This window comes from Rhea pennata, chromosome 20, assembly GCF_028389875.1.
Source record: "Rhea pennata isolate bPtePen1 chromosome 20, bPtePen1.pri, whole genome shotgun sequence".
In the NCBI taxonomy this organism is placed as follows: Eukaryota; Metazoa; Chordata; class Aves; order Rheiformes; family Rheidae; genus Rhea; species Rhea pennata.
In genome coordinates this window covers 1,520,563-1,542,004 of record NC_084682.1, presented here as the reverse complement: position 1 = coordinate 1,542,004, position 21,442 = coordinate 1,520,563, and the positions used below count along the sequence as shown (strand labels likewise).

General features: G+C 36.5%; 3 protein-coding genes across 6 annotated transcripts in view; 2 read left to right on the top strand and 1 right to left on the bottom strand.

Moving 5' to 3' along the window:
- NF1 (neurofibromin 1) overlaps window positions 1-21,442 on the bottom strand; it is a 109,721-nt gene that overhangs the window by 25,251 nt on the left and 63,028 nt on the right. For all 3 annotated transcript variants that reach the window (XM_062592879.1, XM_062592881.1, XM_062592882.1), the window contains 6 exons: window positions 6,167-6,599; window positions 5,568-5,908; window positions 4,577-4,779; window positions 3,329-3,522; window positions 1,648-1,788; window positions 1,146-1,425 (listed from right to left, as the gene is read on the bottom strand). In XM_062592879.1, coding sequence (XP_062448863.1) covers window positions 1,146-1,425; window positions 1,648-1,788; window positions 3,329-3,522; window positions 4,577-4,779; window positions 5,568-5,908; window positions 6,167-6,599 — 1,592 coding nt within the window. The remainder of the gene's footprint in view (window positions 1-1,145; window positions 1,426-1,647; window positions 1,789-3,328; window positions 3,523-4,576; window positions 4,780-5,567; window positions 5,909-6,166; window positions 6,600-21,442) is intronic.
- On the top strand, window positions 7,910-11,473 carry EVI2A (ecotropic viral integration site 2A). Of its 2 annotated transcripts, none has more exons than XR_009960440.1 (2): window positions 7,910-8,029; window positions 8,866-8,938. XR_009960440.1 is itself a non-coding variant. In XM_062592623.1 (2 exons), the coding sequence occupies exon 2, from the start codon at window positions 10,165-10,167 to the stop codon at window positions 10,909-10,911; it is 747 nt and encodes a 248-aa protein (XP_062448607.1). In that variant the 5' UTR covers window positions 7,910-8,029; window positions 10,149-10,164; the 3' UTR covers window positions 10,912-11,473. The 2 variants fall into 2 exon arrangements, 1 of the variants encoding a protein (XP_062448607.1); XM_062592623.1 differs by lacking the exon at window positions 8,866-8,938 and adding an exon at window positions 10,149-11,473.
- On the top strand, window positions 19,420-20,739 carry OMG (oligodendrocyte myelin glycoprotein). Its single transcript, XM_062592647.1, has one exon. It carries the CDS (start codon window positions 19,420-19,422, stop codon window positions 20,737-20,739), a length of 1,320 nt encoding a protein of 439 aa, XP_062448631.1.

The following is a 21,442-nucleotide window of genomic DNA, read 5'->3' as shown; positions in this document are numbered from 1 at the left end:
AGCCATTTAAATCGGAAGAAAATACAGAGCTGAGCCCTTGGGAAAATGCAGCTCCTGCTACCGGCACTGAATATATTTACAAATATGAACTTTCGTTTCATTTCAGTGTTCTTCAAATTCACTGCTTAAACAGGAAAGCTTGTCTTTCACTCCAGGGCTCAGGGCAAAGCGTGGTGGGTTTTTTTTGTTTTTTGTTTTTTTTTGTTTTGTTTTGTTTTGTTTTTTTTTTTAGAGTGTGAGAGAGAGCATGCGTGCATGTGTGTGTTTCTCTAGCCACATGCAGATGCTCTCTCATTCTCTCCATACATGTATCAAATGACTCTCCACATGCTTAAAAAACAAGATTACATAAACATGTAAATATTTCTGCACAACATCAAGCCTGGTTTTATACTGTACTTCTGCGACAGTAAATATATAGCTCTTTGTTAATATAGGCATTTAACTTTTAATTATTTTAGGACTGCTAAAATACAGCAATATGCAAAGTATCTGCTTTAATAGTATAGTTTCACAATTGCCTTATGTAATCGATATTTTTGTTACCACATTATGCAACCATTTAAAAGAGGAACATCAGCTGGTTTTAGCACAGGAGTATCTTCTCCTTTATCTGCATTACAGATACTCACTGATACTTACTTCCTTCCCTTTTTTGGAAGCCAGTTATATAAACAATTTTCATTATGCAGCTGCTCTTAACCAGATCACCATAAAAAACTCCATGCTGTTACCTGTTCTACCTTATATTCTCATTCTGGTTCAAATGCAAGCTCCCTTTGCTTCAGCTACTCTTCTCAGCAGGTATTTTATTGTTTTACATGCCAAAAAGCAAAGTTGTTTCAGAATTGTTACAGTAAAGAGTATTTCAACTTATTTATATTTTTCTAACTTTCGGTAGTCACAGGTAATTTCCATTAACTTCATTGCAATGAAAAATCAATCAATCCCAAAGCAACTTGGCCTTTTCTATCCTTTTCTACACTAGGATTCCTATCTTCAGAGTCAACTTGAAAAGACATCTTAGTCCCATTAGTGGTATGATATACAATGACTTCATGAAAGTGAAGAAAAGACACCTCAAATATTTCTTAAAACAAACTAGAGGAGCAATCAACTTAATGTAATACCTGACAAAAACTTACCACTAAAGTGAAGCTGTGAACAAGTGCACAGAGAATGAATGATGTTGATAACCAGACCATGAGTGGAAGCTCTGAGAGAAAGGGGGCCAGTAGCCACCAATAAAGTGACTACATGGAAGAGGTAGGGGAGATGTGCTGCCACATCCAGGGAATTGTTAAAGGAGAGCATCAGCATGTAACGTGCTAGAATAGCAATATCATCCCACATTAGGTGCTGTTCTAATGTAGGAGTTGGAGACAGACAGGTCTTGTCGATTATTTTACACATCCTTCCAATTACCTGAAAGAGAGCAACCATTTGTTTTAATCAAATGAAGAGAAGAGCTAAAGATTTCAGTCAAAGCCACTATAACTTAACACTGGAACTACTCTGTTGCTAGGAACCCATTTTATAATGGTTGTTGCCTTATTGCCTGTACTTAGTTAACAGAAAGCACTGTGTCCTTATTTTCTCAGGTAAAAAATATTATACAAGGGGAAGTTAAGGCAAAGAAGCACTCACTTTGCTTGAAACCAATTTCACATTTCCAGAAGCAAGAGCTACAGCTGTGTCTGCCATAACCTCAGCTTTTATGGATCCTAACCCTCCTGTGGCACTAGTTTTGATGAAACTGTCCAGCACTACATCAAGTAGATCTGTTATCTGTTAGAGAAAAAAATCCTGTTAATATTAGTTAAATAACTTCATTTGTATGCAGTAAACAGCTTTTTGAATAAGCAATCATTCATTTTTAGTTTAAGATACATAACTAGCATAACTTAGAGCATCTGTTATAGTGATTTGTTATCCTTTTGGAAAAAAAAGCCTAATTTAAATAGTAGAAGCACAAAGATGAATTCTATTAGAATTTACTCCAAATTGAAATGCATGCTTCACAACTGTGGAGAGGCTGAAATGTGGTTTGTATTATTTCTATTTTATTTTCCATTTTAGATCTGAACTATTCATAAAGTACTAACACTAATAAGAAACTGGATTTGAAGGGGAAACCCTGATCCCATACTTCCCAGGTGTAACTAAGATTTTATCCATCACAATTTTCCTTAGAGGACTAGCCATGCATGGTACAGCTACTAATAAACATTTTTCTTAGCAGGTACAAAAAAACTCACATATTTAATATAGGCTGTTAAGAATCAAATCCAAGGAAGTGCTGAGAGAACTATCTGAATGTGATATGTAGGCTAGGATTAGTTCTATTTCAGTACAATTCAACTTCAGCTTTTATATAATTTTTATGTTCATAAACTTGGTTGAAATTCTGGATCAACTAAGTCAATAATAAAATTCCCACCAACTTCTGTGGAATATTTCATCCTCTCACTTTCTCCATATTTAACTGCTAATGTACTTTCACACTGGACATGACAATCACATTGCTCTCAGTGTGATTCAATTTTGCAAAGTACGTTTATTTATTAGCCTAAGTGGATCAAATAAGAAAATGTGTCCATGCATCCATTTGAGAATTCCCCCATGTTCTCCAAAACTAACTTTGCGATGCTGGGTTATATCAGTTTGGATGACATGTTAAAAAAAAAAAAAAAAAAAAAAAAAAAAAAAAAAAAGGAAAGAAAGAAAAAGTACGATAATAAAGTTGATAACAAGCTTGTGATCAAGCCATACAGTCATGGCAAGTAAAGCAGGTCTCATTTCTTGGAAGTTTCCTTCATGAATGGCAACTTTATCTTCATTTTTCTTTTCTTGGGAAGCAGAATGAGGCCATAAATTGGTTAAAATGTTAAATTAAAGGAGGTTTTACGTTCTATTAATTTTAATCAAAATGTTTGTTTTAAAAGTTCAAAGCGCAAAACAGAAGAAAATTTCTCTCATGCCATAAGCCTAACATACCTCTGAATATACAAGTATTTGTTCTTTCAACTCAATACTAGTGCATTCAGGGGTTTTGATGAAATTTTTATGACTAATTCCAGAGATCTTTAATTTTCAATTCTCAGTAGGGACCAAGAACATGTTCCTTAAATTCAGAGTTAATAATTTGATAGATAATTTGATTTGATAATTTTGTAGAAAAGAAACATATGCTCTTCTCTCCGCATAGCTAACATACTTTGGTCCTATCAAGATCCATTTCATTTTTCTGTATCAACATTTATGTGATTAAAAATACTACAACTTGCTGCTCATATATAAATTGCAATAAATCATGGAGAACCTGTACCTGTCCAAGACTTCCCCATATCTTAGCTTGAATGGAAGGATACATCTGTTTTTCATTTATTGTCATTGTTATAAGCTTATCAAGAATAGCAGTGACTCGCTGGCGCTTGGCATCATCATTGTGTTTACAGAATCGGACCAGATTTGATAACCAGGGAGTCATGTACTCCAGACAAAGATGTTTCAGTTCAATACCTGAAATAAAAATTCACTTTGTAACACAAATCCAACATTGGTCTCTATTTATATGTAAATTATTTGCAAGCCCTTTTCATTTCAACTTCATTGTATAAAATAATTATTCTCTGTAACAGGTGAATGAAACTTGGTGGGACACCTGCGCAAATGCTACTGGCAAACAGACAAGCTTCAAAAGGAACATACTCTAATAATAACATCCAAGAAACTTCCGTAGGTATCTGGCAAGGAGATTTTGACATTTTAATACCCTATTAAGAGCTGTGAGATAAAGATATGTTAACTCAGTATAATACAGAACTTAAGATAAATTATTTTTTTTCTTAATCTTGAGAACATATTTTAAACAGTTTTCAACACTAAAGTTGGTGTTTTATGCCTGGTAAAAAGGACTACTAACACAATGGAACAGAACTAGATTTACAATTAAAAGAGATATAAATAATCTGACAGGATCTAAATGATAAGCCTCATAACCCCTCTGTGCATATATCTTCTAGAGTTCAAAACTGTCACTATCATGGACGTCAGACTGGGTTTTGTTCTGCAGTATTTCTGGTGAATTAATTTCTGATGGATTAGTAACAACCTGATATGGACTGTACAAAATCATCAACAGCCATATGAAACAAATAGCTTGTATTGTGAGCTCTCTGAATTAACCTACTCATTCCAAACCACTGAGATGTCCTAGTGAAGCTTGTTCCAACATTAATTTCAGAATATAAAAAGCAGGTTTTTTTTTAATTTAGTTCATCAGAAATGAAAGGGCACATTCAAACATGCAAACGAAGTAATGCTTTTGCTCCGAAAGATCCCAGTCCATTTCATGACACTGCTGAGCTTCAGAGGATTATACAACTTGATTATTAACGAACAGATACAAAAAGACAATCTTGAAAACCCATCTAAACTGCTCTAGAAAACATTTGCAATTTAAACTTACTGCGACTCAGTAACATGAGATAGTTCAATTAACTGAGACAGACAGCTACCAACTTAAAGCTTTTCAAATTCATGGTTAGCACTATGCAATACTACTGTTACTTACTAGATTTGCTAAATCCAGAAATACACTCTTCCAAGAATTCTAAGGTAAGATGTGGTTCGTTAGCTGCAAGAGTTTTACTAATAGACACAATAAAGAGTGTGTTGTTGGCAGGAATACACAGACCTGAAGTTTCCAGTAACTGGCCCTCAATCTTTAAATTAAAGGTACAGGTTAAGGCACATAGAAGATTATAGGCAGCAGACCTGAAACAAAACAGACAATGCGACTTGTAATACTTTTCTCATATATCTTAAAGTACAGGTGTTACACTAAAACGTCACAGTGGTTATACTGACATTTTAAACATCAAATCAATATTGCTATATAAGTGACTACACTTAAAACCTGAACTTTTTTCCTGCATTCATTAAGGGTCAGACACAACAGCACCTGCTTTGGAGAAGTGAATTAGGTTACTCAACCATTTGTTTCAAACAATCTCTCATGAGGTTAAAGACTATGGTTGAATGATTCTGTATTGGACTTGTTAGGGAGACATTCAGTCCTGGGAAATTCTAAGTACTTCCAAGTACTGCTGCTGGGAGAGAGAAGCCAAGGACCCCAAAAGCTTCCACCAAGTCACTACCCATTTTAAGATAGTCCTTTCTGACAAGATCCTGCCCTGATCTAAGGGATACAGCTCCAAAATTACTAAGCAAGAAGTTCAACACCATGAAAATCAAGTCTACCTAATAAACATATGTTGCAAAGAATAAGTATGTCTCTTTACAAGTAGAAATTGAACTTCCTTAACATTTTCACTTACTCAGACAATATGAATGTCTTTCTTCAGACACAGAGAAGCTGATCTTTCTTTAGAAAATCTTAGACTTATTAAAAAGTGTATTTTATTTGTGGAGCTGTGATGAAAGAAAAACTCTTTTGTTCAAGAGATTTGTTAACCTCAAGAAACCTCAAGAAAATCTTGAAAAGAAGAAAAAAAGAATTCACATTTTTGACCAAAGGTGGTGTTAATTTAAAAGATCTGTACCGCAAACTGGGGTCTGAGCTTCCCAGGTTGAGTAGTGCTATGTTCAGCAGTGTTCCAGGGACATCTTTAGGGCGAATTTTAGTGTGCTGCGGGATGGAGTCTGGTTGTGACAACTCCCACCGCGTCCGTATATGAATGATGGACCGAACAATGGCTTCACATTCCTGATGCATGAAAGTGAGTGGTGTGCCTTGGTTGGCAATGGTCAAGGTAAACTGGTTCTCATCAACAAGACATATTTCCTCAATTTCTGAGGCATAGTAAATATCATTTAAAAACACTGTTTGTCCCAGGACTCTTGTTCGTTCTGCTGATGTCACCTGCACAGCTGTAGACCCAACCTTAAAAGCAGAGCAGAAAAATGTTTCAGCATCATTGGTTAACAACCCAAAGAGCACAAAAAGAATCTGACACTTCTATTTTACACAGTTAAACATAAGAAACCATAACAAATGCTATGCTTCCGGAAGCGTACATACTAATAAATCGGGATTTTTTCCTCAAGACCCTACAGAGGAGAATTAAGAGACAGTAAAATCATATTCAAATCCTTATCAAAATATAAGAATTCAATAGGAAGAGAGTTAAAGAGGCCTTACTTTAATAGAAACTTTGGTGTCTTTGTGAGCTAGCTTGAGAGCGTTGTGAAACACTTTCAAGTCCTCCTCCAAAGCCAAGGTAGCTGCTGGGAGTTTCTGTTGGTCATGTTCAATGTGCTCTGCCAATTTCCCTGGAGAGTCTATGAAAATAAGTCTTTTGCTTCCTTTTAAACCTGTCAGAAGCCTTTCATGGTATTTGGTGTATTCTCTGACCCAAGAATTACAGTTATAAATAAAAACTGCTGAGACATTTTCATAAGCAAAGCCTGGAAAAACTACAAACCATTTAGAAAGAAAATCTGTTTTAAAACGATTACTGGGGCCAGCATGTGTGAGATCCACTACAATCTCATATGGCTTTGCATAGTATGGCTTCAGAGTTAGCAGGACATGGTAGATCAGTAAATCCCCATTGATCTGACCAGTCTTGAACCTGTAAGAAAAGAGGAAAGACATGGTTCACTTGTTACATCCATATTACAAATATTTCAGTGGTATACTAGACATACTATTATACTAAAACAGATTGATCTTTAATATAATCCTAAACTGCCATAAATCCATAACAATGCTAATGGACTGGTACCAAGGTGATTATTCAGCCATGGCTCATCTGTCATACTAGGCTTTAAACTAGAGGCTCAAGTTTGACATTGATTCAATTTACATTTTTTGAAGTGCCATGCAAGCCACCATAGAGCTAAGCAATCTTCAGACAGACAGCAGGTTTATTCAACTTCTCAAACAAAGGGAAAAAATAAAATCCATGGTGGAGAGCAATAGCACATCAATCAAATCAAAACTGAATTACAGAAAAGAGTTAAGAGTCTCTTTCAAAATAAAAATAAAATACTATAGTCCTTCAAACTCCAGTTTACTCATTTTTCTAGGGATTCAAGTTACATCTATTTTTATATGCAGAAAAAGCCTTGTTCTAACTAAGTACCCACAGAAATTTATTTCAAAGGATCTTCTATTCATTTTATTTGCTATAGACTGCAGCACAAAACACACACTAACGCTTGGCTGAGTGCTTCTAAGAATGGCCCTCAGAGTAGGACAGAGGATGTGCCTATGAACTAGGTCTCCCAGGAGAACATTCCATTAATCTAAAAGATTAAGAACCTTTTGTTCTTATTTAATAATACTCTGAATTTTTTAAGTTTGGACCTAGGATGTGCCTAAACCAAATTTCCAGTATCATAGCAGGTAAAATTTAACTGGGAGGAATAAAAAAATTCTTATTACATATATATATATATATATATATATATATATATATATATATATATATAAAAATCACACTTAACAGTAGCTTATGAACATCTACAGTACTTCTAAACGCCTTTAATTCTTTCAAGTGAACATCACCTCAAGTCTTTCAAGCAAACCAACAGACTATGCACAGACCTAATAAATACTTCAGGAATACAGGTAGCTGTGATAGCAGTGGAACACTGCTCCCAACATCGTTGGAGGTAAGCCACCTGAGCACAGATAACAAGCGAGAAAAACTTCATAAATGTAGAATACTTGTCTGCCTACAAGACTTTTTTCTCCTGTGTTACTTCCTGTTGTTCTGAAAGCTAATTTGGGCAAGTTGGTGTTTTTCCCCTCTAACATGTCATGGTATGGTTGTTACAGAAAGGAAGTGTGTCATCTCTGTGGTTTTAGCTCTCCACTTAGAGTAAACGACATACAATTTCAGTTACAGAATTGTTTAAGAAATATGAGCATCATCTAAGTTGATTTGCTCTACATTAATGGTTGCATCCTGACAGTGAATATATACATAAAGAACGCTTACTGTTCAAGAAGTAAAAATCTGCAATACTACTTTTATTTTTACTTCAGCTTGACAAGGTAAGTGCACTTTTTTTCTCCTATTTTAAGTTAAATGTCAGAAGTTTCTTAGATTTCATAGAAAATTATATGCAACTATGCTCACGTAATTCAAATACACTAATTTATGATGATGATAACAATAGACAAAAATATCACCATATATTGAATTAAGGAAGTTAAATAACATTTGTATTTTCAGCAAAGTTAAAGATTTTTCATAAGCAGACTCCAAAAAAAGAATTAACAGTGACAGTCGCTACTTAGCTCTGTTGCTCCCCTGCATTGCAGATCTTACTGTGCACTAACAGAAAACCCTGTCAATACCTAGGCACGAAAGGCTGAGCTAAGAAGAACAGCTCTTTAACAGTCAGTTCCTTTACTCTGTTAATTTTAAGCGAAGCCCTTATCAGTCTGCTTATTTTTGAGAAAAACACATCTGGTGCAGAACACTGCAATTAACTGTGGAATTACTGTACTCTTGGAAGGAGCAGGCAGAAATAGAGCTGCAACTCTCAGTCCGTAACATTAAATGTTGAAGTGTATCTGTACTGTCCTGGCAAATGAATCTCAAACTAAAATTCTGAATTCTAGAATTCTAAATTCTAAAATGCTAAAAAAAAAGTACACTACAAAGCTAAAGTATGCTACAACCTGAACCATATAGATAAAAATTCTACCTGGGCTGTAGTTGATTACCAAGACTGTTTCTGGTTCAAACTTAAAGATGAGGATTCATCTCAGAACGGAGCCTAGCTTTATGCTTATGAGTGAACTGAAAAGATACACATATCCTTTGTTGTTCCTTTGTAATGCGAGGAGGCAGCCCCACATGCTTTTCTTTGGTTACATATCAGGCATATCACTGCTTTCATTTTGCTGGAGGATTTTGACAACGTGGCCTGCCGTTCAGATTTTGCAGAGATAGGTAAGTTCATCTTTCTGATTTTTGAGTGAATATATTACGTTCTTTGGTAGGCATGCCAACTTTTGACTACGACCAAAAGTAATCATTTCCTAGCATATTTCAAAACTACCTAAGCTTACCAGCACATAGTTTTTTTTTTTTTTTTTTTTTTTTTTTTTTTTTTTAATCGTTACTATTACTAGCTTTGGAAAGAAATGTAATAAAAATGAAATAAAAAAAATGTAATAGAAAATAGCAGTGTTACTTTTGGTCATTCTTTATAGTATTCATATTTGAACAAGACATAACACTTAAATGAAACTTTTCATTCTATTAATACAGACAAGTGAAAGATATTTGATGGGATAATAAGCCTTCAGCTCTGAAAGCATCTCACTCCTGCAAACTTGAAGCAGCAGAATTAGAAGTTCACTGCTTGCCTAATCTGTCATCATTAGAGTGACTACCTTAGTACCAGAGTGACCCCAAGACCCCTTTCCTGTCCTCTGGACTGTTTCTATAGGTAGAAATTATGGTACAAATTTGCATAATCCGCCAATATAAAAGGCAACATGCTAACAGTAATATTATTTGCATAATCTCAGAAGTTTTAAAGAAAATAGTCTTTGAAGTGTATTTGTGAGAAAACTTGGTGAGTAGAACATTGCGAGCACGTTTGTGATATATTGCCTGTTGGCTACATATCCTATAATAAAGCAGACAAACTAGAGGAGAAAGCTTTTGCTAAGCATTCATGAAATACTTGGACAGCTACGCTAAGAAATGTGACCAGTTAAAGTTAGTGCTGTCACTTATGGAAATATTTAGTAAATTTTACATGGGTTTCTCCCTTCACCATGTAAAAGCAGAAGTGAGGAACTTAAAGATGCGCAACATGGTTAGCTTTAAAGAGAAGGAACTATGACAGTCTGCATCTACATTTACACACCACTGAGTACTTAACACTTCCCTGTCTCTACTTCACTCCATGTTCTCTTTTAATCTTTTTATTTTCTATGAGGCACATATTGTCAGTTTAGCAGAGATGAAGATCCAGATCACCTATTTTTTCTAGTTTTCCAAGTAGCTGTACTCCTCCTATGTCCACTAAACATGTCAAGTTACAACATATATCTGTCACACAAAGAGCTGTCTACTATTCTATAAGAAGTCTGACTCAAACCTCCAAGAACTAAAATTTACTAAACTAATGCTACAATTTCTATTTTGCAGGTGACTAAGCAGAAAGATGAAGACAAAGAGACACAGTAAACAACATTTTGCTTTCTTTGCTGTGGTAATCTTTTCTTTGTATTTTCATGCAAGTGCAAATCATACTGGTCATCCCAGGGTTATAAACGATATCTGGAATTCTATCAGCCCAAACCCAAGTGGAAGCCTGAACACAACTGAAGCTAGTACAAACTTGCCTTTAAGCAGCAATTTCAGCAGCAAAACAACGGCTACTTTTGAGATGCAGCCTGCCACCTCTCAACCCTTATCTTCAACAGTGGTCCCAAATCCTCCAACAGTTTCTGCTACTGGAGGACCTAGGAATACTGCAAAACCCAAGACTACAATAACAAAAGAAACGTGTGAAGACAATAAGCCTCTTATACTGATTTGCTTCATTATAATAGCAGTACTCGTGCTTATCTGCACCTTCTTATTTTTATCAACGGTCGTAATAGCAAACAAAATGGCCTATCTCAAAAAAATTAAACAAGGCAAACGTCTGCCCAGGAGCAACGGTGATTTTCTGGCTGCTAACAGTTTATGGCCAACCGGGGCAGGAACGTGGCAGAGGATGCCCAAGGAGGCACCTGGAACAGACTTGATAACGCAAGACTTAATATCAGAGAGAGATGCCATAATGCAACGGAGAACTGAAGATGGAACTACCGAGCAACTCGCTAAGGAAACAGCTAATGAACAGGACAAAAAAGAGCCAACATCACAGGAAAGCATTTTAACCAATTTTGTAGTTGAAATTTAAATCATAATCAGGTAAAAACTCATCTTTTACCTTTCTACCTCATTCATAAGAGGTAAAAATTCAGCTTTCAAGTAACAACATGAATTGTAACACACAAAAACTAAGATCAGATCTTATGCGGGCTTTTTCATTTTATGATATCAGGAATGCTGCAGCAATTTGTTGTTCTACAAGGGAGTAAGACTGTTTTAGGTAGCTTTTAGAAATAGTGTCAAGACTGGTCTTACTCCTTTGACCAGAAATCATGGTAGAAGGAGCTGAACAGGATAAAACAACAGGACAGAAATTTGCCTAGTCTCAAAGATGATTAGGGGAAGAAGGAAAGGACTGCTAGTCTAGTAGGCATGCCATGCCACAGAGTGCTACAGAGGGGTATCCAAGCTGCTATTCACGGACGTGTAATGCGGTCACTATTTTATTTGATGCAGTTACCAAATCAGGAACCAGCGTCTCAAAATGCCCTTTCAGTTTTTTTTCCATTAAAAACTTCTTACACCAGCTTAATTGCTTTTGAAACAGACTGAGAGCAACCACATATATTGTGCTTTGAGTCTGCGCATGAATAGACAATGTTTGTATGATGTTAAAATATAAAAAGTTTTTCATTATGTTATCAATAATAAACTAACAATTTAAATTTTTAAATAACTTAAGGTTATGTGAAATTATTTCTCTAATTCATAATATTCTCCTCAAAGTTATTACACAAGATATCTTTAAACATCATCTCTCTACAACATCTGTTGCAGGTCAAAAAAGATTTTCTCTGAAGATTAGAGGTGACTTCTTGCATCATGGAGTTGGTTAGAGCATGGTGCTGCTAATGCCAGGGTCACGGGTTCAATCCCTGTACGGGCTACGCTGAGGGTTGGACTAGATGATCTCCAGAGGTCCCTTCCAACCTTACCATTCTATGATTCTATGGGAGCATCCACATGGAAACACTTCATCCTAACACAATCAATTAGAACATGCTGAAAATTTCTTCAAGAATCACCACAGCTTTCAGTTACTTTATTCTGCCAGAGGCTTCCCTGTATTTCTGGGATTTCTATCTGAATACAAACATAGGACAAAAATGTAAGGATCAGCTCTTCCATTTGTGTACTTCTTGTTAAATGTGTACCTTGCCAAAATTTTATTTTCCTAGAAATATAGCTGTTATGTTCTAATCATTAAGCAACCTCTATGCAATCACAGCAAGAAGCTAGGAGGTAGCTGAGCCCCCCCAAGCTAGCAGAAGGTTTCCACTATGCACATGCTACAAACAGCAATCTTTGTTCCCAGAGCTTGTAAGCAAAAGGCCAATGTTATTAATTAAAGAGTATATTTAAAACCATAAAATGCCAGGAGTGATAGTGACTTGATTGAACAAAACTGCTTGTAGGTGTGCTTTATTTTCCATAAAACCTTGAAGATAAATTTGCGCAAAAGTGTCAGTTTTTCTGGAAAAAAAATTAAAGGAAGATGAGGGAACAAAGGCTTGAGGAAAGTTTTCCCAAAGCTGAAAGTAAACAGAGGTACACGTGTAAAAGCATGTTCCCCACTACCATCCCATACACACTCACAGGGTGTTACTTCTTGGGTTAAAGAAGAGCAGTTGTAGCATGGCTACAAGTGTCAAAACAGCATGATGACAAAGTTCAAACATCCTGAAATATTTTTGACACATGAAGTGGCTACATGAATTTGAAAGAATAATTAAATCCCCAATTTATCTTCCATTTCATGCCCATTCAGGTAAGCTTATGGGTGAAGTAAAGCAGCAACAGAAAAGCAAGGAGAAGACAGTATCTTTGAAACCGAGAAGGCAAGATCTCAAAAAAATGCAACAGCCCAGGCCAAAGGTAGCTAGCATAGCAAGGAAGATAAAATTGGACACAGGTTGCAAGTCTGGGCCAGAATTGGGAATCATTAGAAAGCAAGCTCAGTGGAGATGAAAAATAAAAAACAGATTAGGAAGGATTTGGGAAGAAATAACAGGAAAAACTTCAAGACTCCACTGCAATCCACATATTCAGAATTTGGGGCTGGAAGGGAAACAGGGCAATGGAACAGGCAAACAGGGGGCAGGTGACTACATCAGGCATTTCTAAAAAGTGAGTAAAAACAACAGAAGAATAATAGGGGGAAAACTGGCAGATCAGTGAGGCAACCTAGTATTTACAGACGACTAGAAAACATTTCACCTTTCCTGCAAGGAAGTGAGCTAAAGGATGGGGGATGTTACATCATAGTTACCTTTTCCTTAAAAAAAAAATTAAAAAAAAAAAAAGAAAACATTAAGCAACAGCAAAGGTAGCACAAGTACTGAAAAAGAATCCAAGCTAACCAAGGTGGGAATCTGACCTGGAGTAAAACTGTTCAGATAGAGGAAGATCACAGATCTCAAAAAGGAGAATGGCTCTGTAAGTAGAATTAGCCAGTTCAGGTACAGGAACACAGGAAGTTGTTAGTAAGCAGCAAGTAGGAGCAGTAAAAAACATCAGTGTCATGAAATAGGGAGGCAGGGAAGAGAGTCATGATCCTATCAGTGGAAGGAAGAAAAAAGTAGAAGGAAAAGGAAATAGTGATAAAGGTGGCAACAGTGACAAAAGATAGAGTAAGAAAAAAAAAAGAGGCTGAGCAGATTGAAAAGAACATGAACAAGATGAAGGACTCAAGAAACTGAGTTATAATGTGAATGTGGGATCAGGATCTGTTTGCTGCAGGAGCAAGGAGAAACTGAAACAGATAGATACACGACAATAGCTATACGGCACCAGCAGGACACACTTGTAAAACGCAGTGAAGACACATTTGTAGAGGTTATTTTGCCAGGCAGCACACCTAGACAAACTAAAGCAGTTTGGGTTACGCTACCAAAAGGTACGGACAGACAGTGGGAAGCAGTCTGTCTCTTTAGCTGCTTGCAAAGCACAGGCCCCAACTAACAGTTGCAGCAGCTACCAAAGTTGCCCAAGTAGAAAAAAAATATGAGGCATATGGGCAGACAAAAGGTGCAACCTGTAGTTATCTGCCTTTTAATGCAACCAAGGCAAGTGAAGGTGCACATCTAGCCAGTGCATCACCACCTGTGATCAGATAGCTTTCTACGGCTCACTGCAACGAAGCTAAGGTTGCTTTTCAACTAATGATCATGACAGCTCATCAAAACCATCAGTGAAATTAAATCAGAAAGATTCAAATCCAATCCAAACCTACATAATTTGATTTACATAGAAGTAACTATAACTATTTTCAACAAAGACAGGCAAACAAGCATTTAGGAATTTCTACATGCTTAGAATATTCCGGACAAAAACCACAAACACTCAAATATTTGAGTTTTATTAAAACAAAGCACTGAAATTTTGTTCTTAAAGTATGCCATTGCTGAGCTAAAATTCTTAGTCATCTCTCTAATCTTGACACTTCCTGCAGTAAGCTCTGGTAAACTTCCTCTTTTGTTGCAAAAAGCCTACTTCAACATCAGACAAGCCATTTTAAAGCTGCTTGCCTTTTTTTAAGCACACGGTCTGTCTTCCTTAAGCTTCAAACGAGAAAGGTAATACGTTTGCTTATTAGAGGATAAATTTACAGGTAAGAAGCAACTTCAAGATGGAAAGGTTTAATATTTGTATTAGTATTTGTTTTGAAATGAAACTGTATTATAAAACTTGTATACCATGTTCTGTATGCAACTACTTTATGGTGCATTCAAAGCTCGAGCAGAATATCTGTACCTTCCACGTACTAGGATACTGAACACGTTTCATTGCAAAAACATTGCCACTATGAACCATCACAAACTCTACACGTGAGTATTATTTGAATAGCAGGGAAACAGAAGAAAATGAAATGGAAACTTTTCCACCTGTTATGAACCTAACATAATTTAGATAATAATGTTCTCATAAGCATTAATTCACTACTCATATGTATTTACATTGTTGCATGTGAAATTCTTAACAATCTAACAATCTGAGAGACTCGGGGATAGAGAGTATCTGTTCTGTTTCAGGAAGCTAACACGAACAAGATCTCCTTCATTCAAAAAATTAATCCCATCTGCAGAAATTTGTTTATAAACAGTTTAGTATTAGAATGAAGTTCCATTACAGCAGCAGTAGTTGAAAACTTTTTAAAAATGATTATGCTCTAAGACAACTGCAAAAGAGAGGCAAAAAACAGGAAATGAAGTTTAAAAGAACTGTAAAGAGCTTCTCATGCAGGGCTCTGCTTGGATCCCTCACACCTTAGGGTGCAAGGGAAGATAATCTCCTTTACCTTGGGACAATCCTCTTTGGCAATACTGTTGCAAAATTGTTTCATGTTTTAAGTGCAAAACTATATGACTGATATTCACTTAAGTATAAATCTTAATGATCAATAATGTTGTAGATGCATCTGATATTTTTAAAGTCGGTAACAAATCTACTGGTAATACAAATAGGAACAGGCATGAAATTTTAAACAATTGAGTTTAATCTTATTTTTACTACTATAATATTGCTGTAAAATTGTCAGCAGGGACAAATGTAAACTGTAAATATACAGTAAATTGTAACTATATCAAAATGCAGTTTACAGCTCTAATATTCAAATTAATTTGTTCTCTTTTATTACTGTTATAGGAGAGGACATATTTAAATAGGCTGTGAGAAAATGGCTAGCAACCAAATAATACTGGTTTTCTTCTGTGGAGAAGTCTGGAGATCACTTTCTACAAAAATACCTCCAAATGTTTCCATGAATGAAGGAAAAGCATATGCCAGGACCACAAGTTCAATGGAAGACACAATTTCCATATATCAGCCGCGCACAACTGTATCCAGCCTGCACGTACCTCAAATCATCGAAACACCCCAAGAAGCCACCGATGGAAGCTGGATAGCAGCAATGTTAATTGGCACAATTTTGATTAGTATGATAATGGCTCTTACTGCAATTCTTCTATGGAAATGCTGCAAAAAGCCACATCTAGTTGATACAAATTGGGCAGGTCGTTCTCCGTACGCAGATGGAGACACACCAGATGTCTTTGTGGAATCCGAGCAGGCTAACAAACGTTCATCGATTTTATCGACGTTGTCTTGGAAATTTAGGCAAGATACACGCTTACAGGGTGACTCTTGTGCATCAGAGAAACCATCCAACTGCACTACAGAGAGGAAAGATGGCCAACCGCCTCCCACAGCGGAAGATCACTCTGTTTCACTAGTAACCAGCACTTCGGTTTCCAATACGAATGCATCTCCGCCACCCAGCTCAGAAGCAGTAAGCTGTGCACGCGACCCGTGTCCTCACCCAGCTCCTGCACCCGAATCCCCCGACCTGCCCCCCCCGCCCAACTGGCTCAGGGAACCACCCGAGAGTCAAGGTCTGGGCCTTGGCGAATACCAGCAATCACACTCGGACACACAGGAACAATTTCCCCCACCTCCTGAGTTCACTACTCAAGAGATTCACGAATCGCTGCCACAGCTGCCATTGCCAGAACATCCTCTGTAGATGGCTAAAACTGCATTCCAATACGCTTCACATTTCTCTTAAATGGAGTATTCTTTAAACAACTCAATAAAGGAGAAGCTGATGCAGGCAAGAGCTGCAAGACCACAGTGCAGGCAGTTCCCCAGCATTTCTTAACTTCAGCTTTCACAAAGGAAACAACCTGTTTCTGCCTGAAGCAAACCATTTCAAAACACAGTAGGGATGGAGCCCACGACACCTAGTGATTCCAGATTTTAGAGACTACAAAAACAGTATAAACACCTGTGTATGCCTGTATATACATATACGTATGTGTATATAAGTGTATATATACACACACAGACACATTCAAGAAGCAGAGTATGGCTTCAGATGTACTCAGAGCTTCTAAAATTGATTTTTCTACGAGACTCTCTAATTGAAAGCAATGAATTCATTTTTTCAGAATGTCTTTTACAAGTTAATTTTAATAAAGCTTTCTAATTCAAAGATGTATTGTTCATCTGCATACTTAAAGCACAACTGAATATTTGTTTAGGTCCAAAGCTTCAAATTAAAAACAGAATGTATGTTTCTTGGCACACATACATGCTGTCTATCACTCAGATAAAGGTCTATTTTCTGCATATGACCAGATAAGGATTTGGTAACAATGGACTGCAGGTATTCAAAGCAAATCCCCATAATAGCCATCAGTTCTTATTTATTAATAGCAGTAAGATTTCCTTTATTGCCAAAAAATACCATTGCCAGAATCTCTAGTCACTTCACACTACTTTTTGGTAATGCAGAGAATAGTGCAAGTAAGAAGGTAATAGAAGTAGTAGACACTCAAAAGCTGAAATGGCTCCATACGTAGAAAGAACAAGTGTGTATATATATATATATATATATATATATATATATATATGTATATATATAAATTTTCTTTTATCTAGATACTTTGGTTTTTGTGGACAAAATACAAAGAGTTCATGGAACACCCAGGCACATGAGCATCAGAATTAGCTGTGCACATTTACTGTTTTCTTCCTCTGAAGCAGTACTTTTAGAATGCACTCAATTAATACAAACTTTATTTTGTCTATATACTAGATTCCTTTTAACTCAAGATGTCCAAGATTTTTACAGGTTCCTGTCTTGGCCCTGAGTATAAGCGAAGCTCAGTATCCTGCCTAAAATCATGCATTTTAGTAAGATAACTTTTTGGGTAGTTGGAAAGTAGTTTCAGAGGTAAATTAAAAACAAAATACGTTACCAGTATTTGAACATTTAGACTCATAGCAAGAGGCTGTTAGATGCCAAAGCTACCCTTCCATGACATCTCTGCAAAACAGCAAAGAGCTTGTAATTTTGAACTCTCTGGGGAAGGGAATATATTTGTGAATGGTGCACAGAGCACTTGTTTGCACATGTAACAGCAATAAACTTAAAAATCTTTAAATTACCACTAAAACCTTAAAGCCATAGGTTGTACATATGCATTTTATGCTGCTGTGCATGCAGTGGGCACAGGGAAGAATAGTTAAAAGTTTCTTACCATTTGCATAAGATGTATGAAACTGCGTACCTGAAAAACTGCATTTCTTTTGAAGGCTTATTACATTATACTACATTCAAATTAACAGTGTTATAAACCACTATTACCATATTGTGTGGAGAAATTCAGATAAAGATGTCCTATAGAAATCTGTAAAATCCTACAAGCTGTGCAGTATTTTATCTGACAATACAGTGGCAGCCTGATCTTAGGAACTAGAAAATTGAGCATTTTTAAATTACAAAAAGATACTCTGGCAGTGTAGAAAGTTCAGGATAGGAAGCCTAAATTAATATTATCCATTATTACAAAAGCATGGATTAAATGAAAGTAAAAAGAACACAACTTAGAAGACTTTTTAAATAGGATCATTTAAAGGGAATCATAGGTTAAGCTAAAATAGCCTACAGAAATGCCATGCGACATTCTTTGCACAGGCAAACTTAAATGCCATATTTGGATGCAATAACGTATCTATAAAAATGTACAGAGAAGTTAACTAATTCAAATTACAAAACCCAACTATTTTATAGAATATGCACGCCTTGCCATGAATTTGAGTCAGCACCAACGACAGCTCTGCAGTCCTTCGATGTAGTGCAGATCAGGTGGTTGCAGAGCCCCAGCTAGCAGCAATACGATGCAGCTGAAGAGGCAAGCACAATCCACAGACAGCAACTGTAGCTACTCTCTAGAACAAGACGACCTCTAAGCTCAAATCTTTCACAGAAATGATGTACTGATACTGCAGAAGAGACTACGGTAAGTTTGTTTTTGTTTTTAATCACAAAAACCTACTACAAAACCAGAGACAGTAATAAGATCAAAATTATTAGTTGATGACAGATGCTTGCACCAGAAATTTGCTGCAGCATCAGATTTCTTCCTAACATTAATTCAGCTTTCAAACATGTGTTACCAGTTTTGAAAATGTAATTAACACTAAATAAGAAAAAATATTAATGTGTATGTTGGCATGAGAATGGAAATTGAGTTTCAAAATTCTTAACAATTTAAGATGTATTTTAACCAATTCTGTGTAAGCAAATAGTGTGCATGTATGGGGGGGACTGCTACATTACTGCAGAGATTTGTAAAGCAGATCCAGTTGACAGCCATTTTTTCATCCGGTATAAAAGAACACATTATTCCAAATATAATATAGGCTTGAAATCACTAAAAACAAGAAGCAGACATTGTATAACATTTGGAAGAGACTTGCATTTTCGGAAGAAAGCCCTCATTTGAGCTTGAGGGGAAAGGAGGATGAAAAAACAAGTCTCATTCTGCCAGACAACATGACAGTCTATGAAGGGATGCTTTGTAAAGTCTCTCTTGAACAATTATAAAAAGGACTATGTCACAAAGGGGTTTATTGATATTTTAACTTAATTTATCCTGCAAGTAGTCAGCGCAAAGGCAATCCTTAAAAATAAATAAAATATATTATATGGATTTAAAGGGCATTATTTTGGTATATTTATTTTCAGGCAACAATGGAACACCAGATACTGAAAACATCTACCTGCCTGCTGGCCTTTCTGTTTTTCATACCCACTGTTCTGGGTATTTGTCCTTCTAACTGTACATGCTCAGGAAACAACAGGAATGTGGACTGTTCAGGCAGAAACTTAACTCTACTGCCACATGGACTTCAAGACAACATTACATACTTAAATCTGTCCTTTAACCAGTTTACAGATCTTGATCATCAGCTGACCAGATTTACCAATTTGAGGACCCTCGATATTTCAAATAATTGGCTCAAGAATGTTCCCGCTCATCTGCCCAAGTCATTATGGGAATTATATGCCATAAATAACAACATTAAAGTTCTTCAGAAACTTGACACAGCTTACCAGTGGAATCTTAAAGTGCTCGATGTTTCGAGGAACATGGTGGAAAGAGCTGTTTTGATCAACAACACACTGAGCAGTCTCAGGTTTCTCAATCTCAGTAGCAACAAACTTTGGACAGTTCCAACCAATATGCCCTACAACATAGAGACAGTGGATCTATCCAATAACTTCCTGTCACAGATACTTCCGGGAACGCTGGTGAGACTCCAACACCTTACCAGCCTTTACCTGCACAACAACAAGTTCACATACATTCCTGACAAAGCTTTTGACCAACTCCTTCAGCTACAAGTAGTAACACTATATAACAACCCGTGGTCTTGCAGTGACAAACAAAATATCCCTTATTTGCTTAAATGGGTGCAAGGAACGGCTGCCAACATCATAGGGGCTCCTTGTGCTAACGAGACGGTGCTTTGGATGAACACCACGCCAACTGTGGCTGCTCCCACGGTCCCAGAGCCTAACCTCATGATTAAAGGAATGAAGGCAGCAGACAGAACTACTTCTCCAATGGCAACCGAATCAAGCAAAATGACAAAATTGCATAAAAAACTCAAAGCTAAGGAGGTTACTTTAATTGCTACCTTAAGCCAAACTGTACTGTTTACAAGCACAGACCGACCACTACTCCTTTATCCAGAAGATCTGACCACCGGGAAAGTGAGCTCGCATGAAGCGGCAGCCACACACACGATCTACATAAAGGATTCGACTGAGGTGAACTCAAGCATGGCTCATTCGACAGGATCATCCACTACTCCTATGACTCTGAGCATTACCAGTGGAATGCCAACAAACTACTCTAAAATGCCTCAAAGCACAACTGCTACCTTAAGGAAAGAGGAATCCACAACAAATATTTTGAATACTCATGCCCCCTCCAAAGCAAGTATCTGTGAGGTATATTTGTTTTATGTTATAACGCTTAATGCAGTGGTAACGTTTATTGGCTAAGGGCTTGTAGTCTCGTGAAGTTTATTCCTGTGATGCATAGCTGGAGTAAAGACATCCAGGTCAAAAAAGTGAATCAAAATACAAGAAACTCAAAGTTCTGACTCTGATCTAAAGAGAATAACAGTTCTTAAAGAACTGCACACTAATGTCTTGATACTAAGCTGCTACTTATTTTACTATGTCTTAATCAAGTAAAACTAACCTATGATTTTGTTTTTAAAAATGTGCTTATTTTGTATTTAAATTTTTAATTTACTTGCACAGAATAAAACATCAGAATTTTAAGTACTGATTTTATGTATGGTTTTGTCATTAAACATCTGGAAAAAACAGAAGGCCTGTATCATATCTGCATTGTTTTGCTTGACTTGCCAACCAGTAATTCTTGTAATATAGTAGTACAGATCCTTTGTAAGTTATGACGACATGCAAAAGGAAGGGAAAAAATAATAAAAAAAAGAACCTGTTTCACTAACCAGAAGTTATTCCTGGGAAAATGGCTAGCATGTATATCTATGTTTGCTTCATATGTATTAAGTATTTTAAATATGAAGAACAACAGTTTTGAATTTAGAAATTAAATACGACAATGCCATAGTGTCCACTAGGAAGAGATCAATAGAGAAGACAATGTGGTCTAACTTTGGCATGGGAAAGGTGATAATGGCTGATTTCTATTTTTGCTCTGTCTTGACTTTGAAGC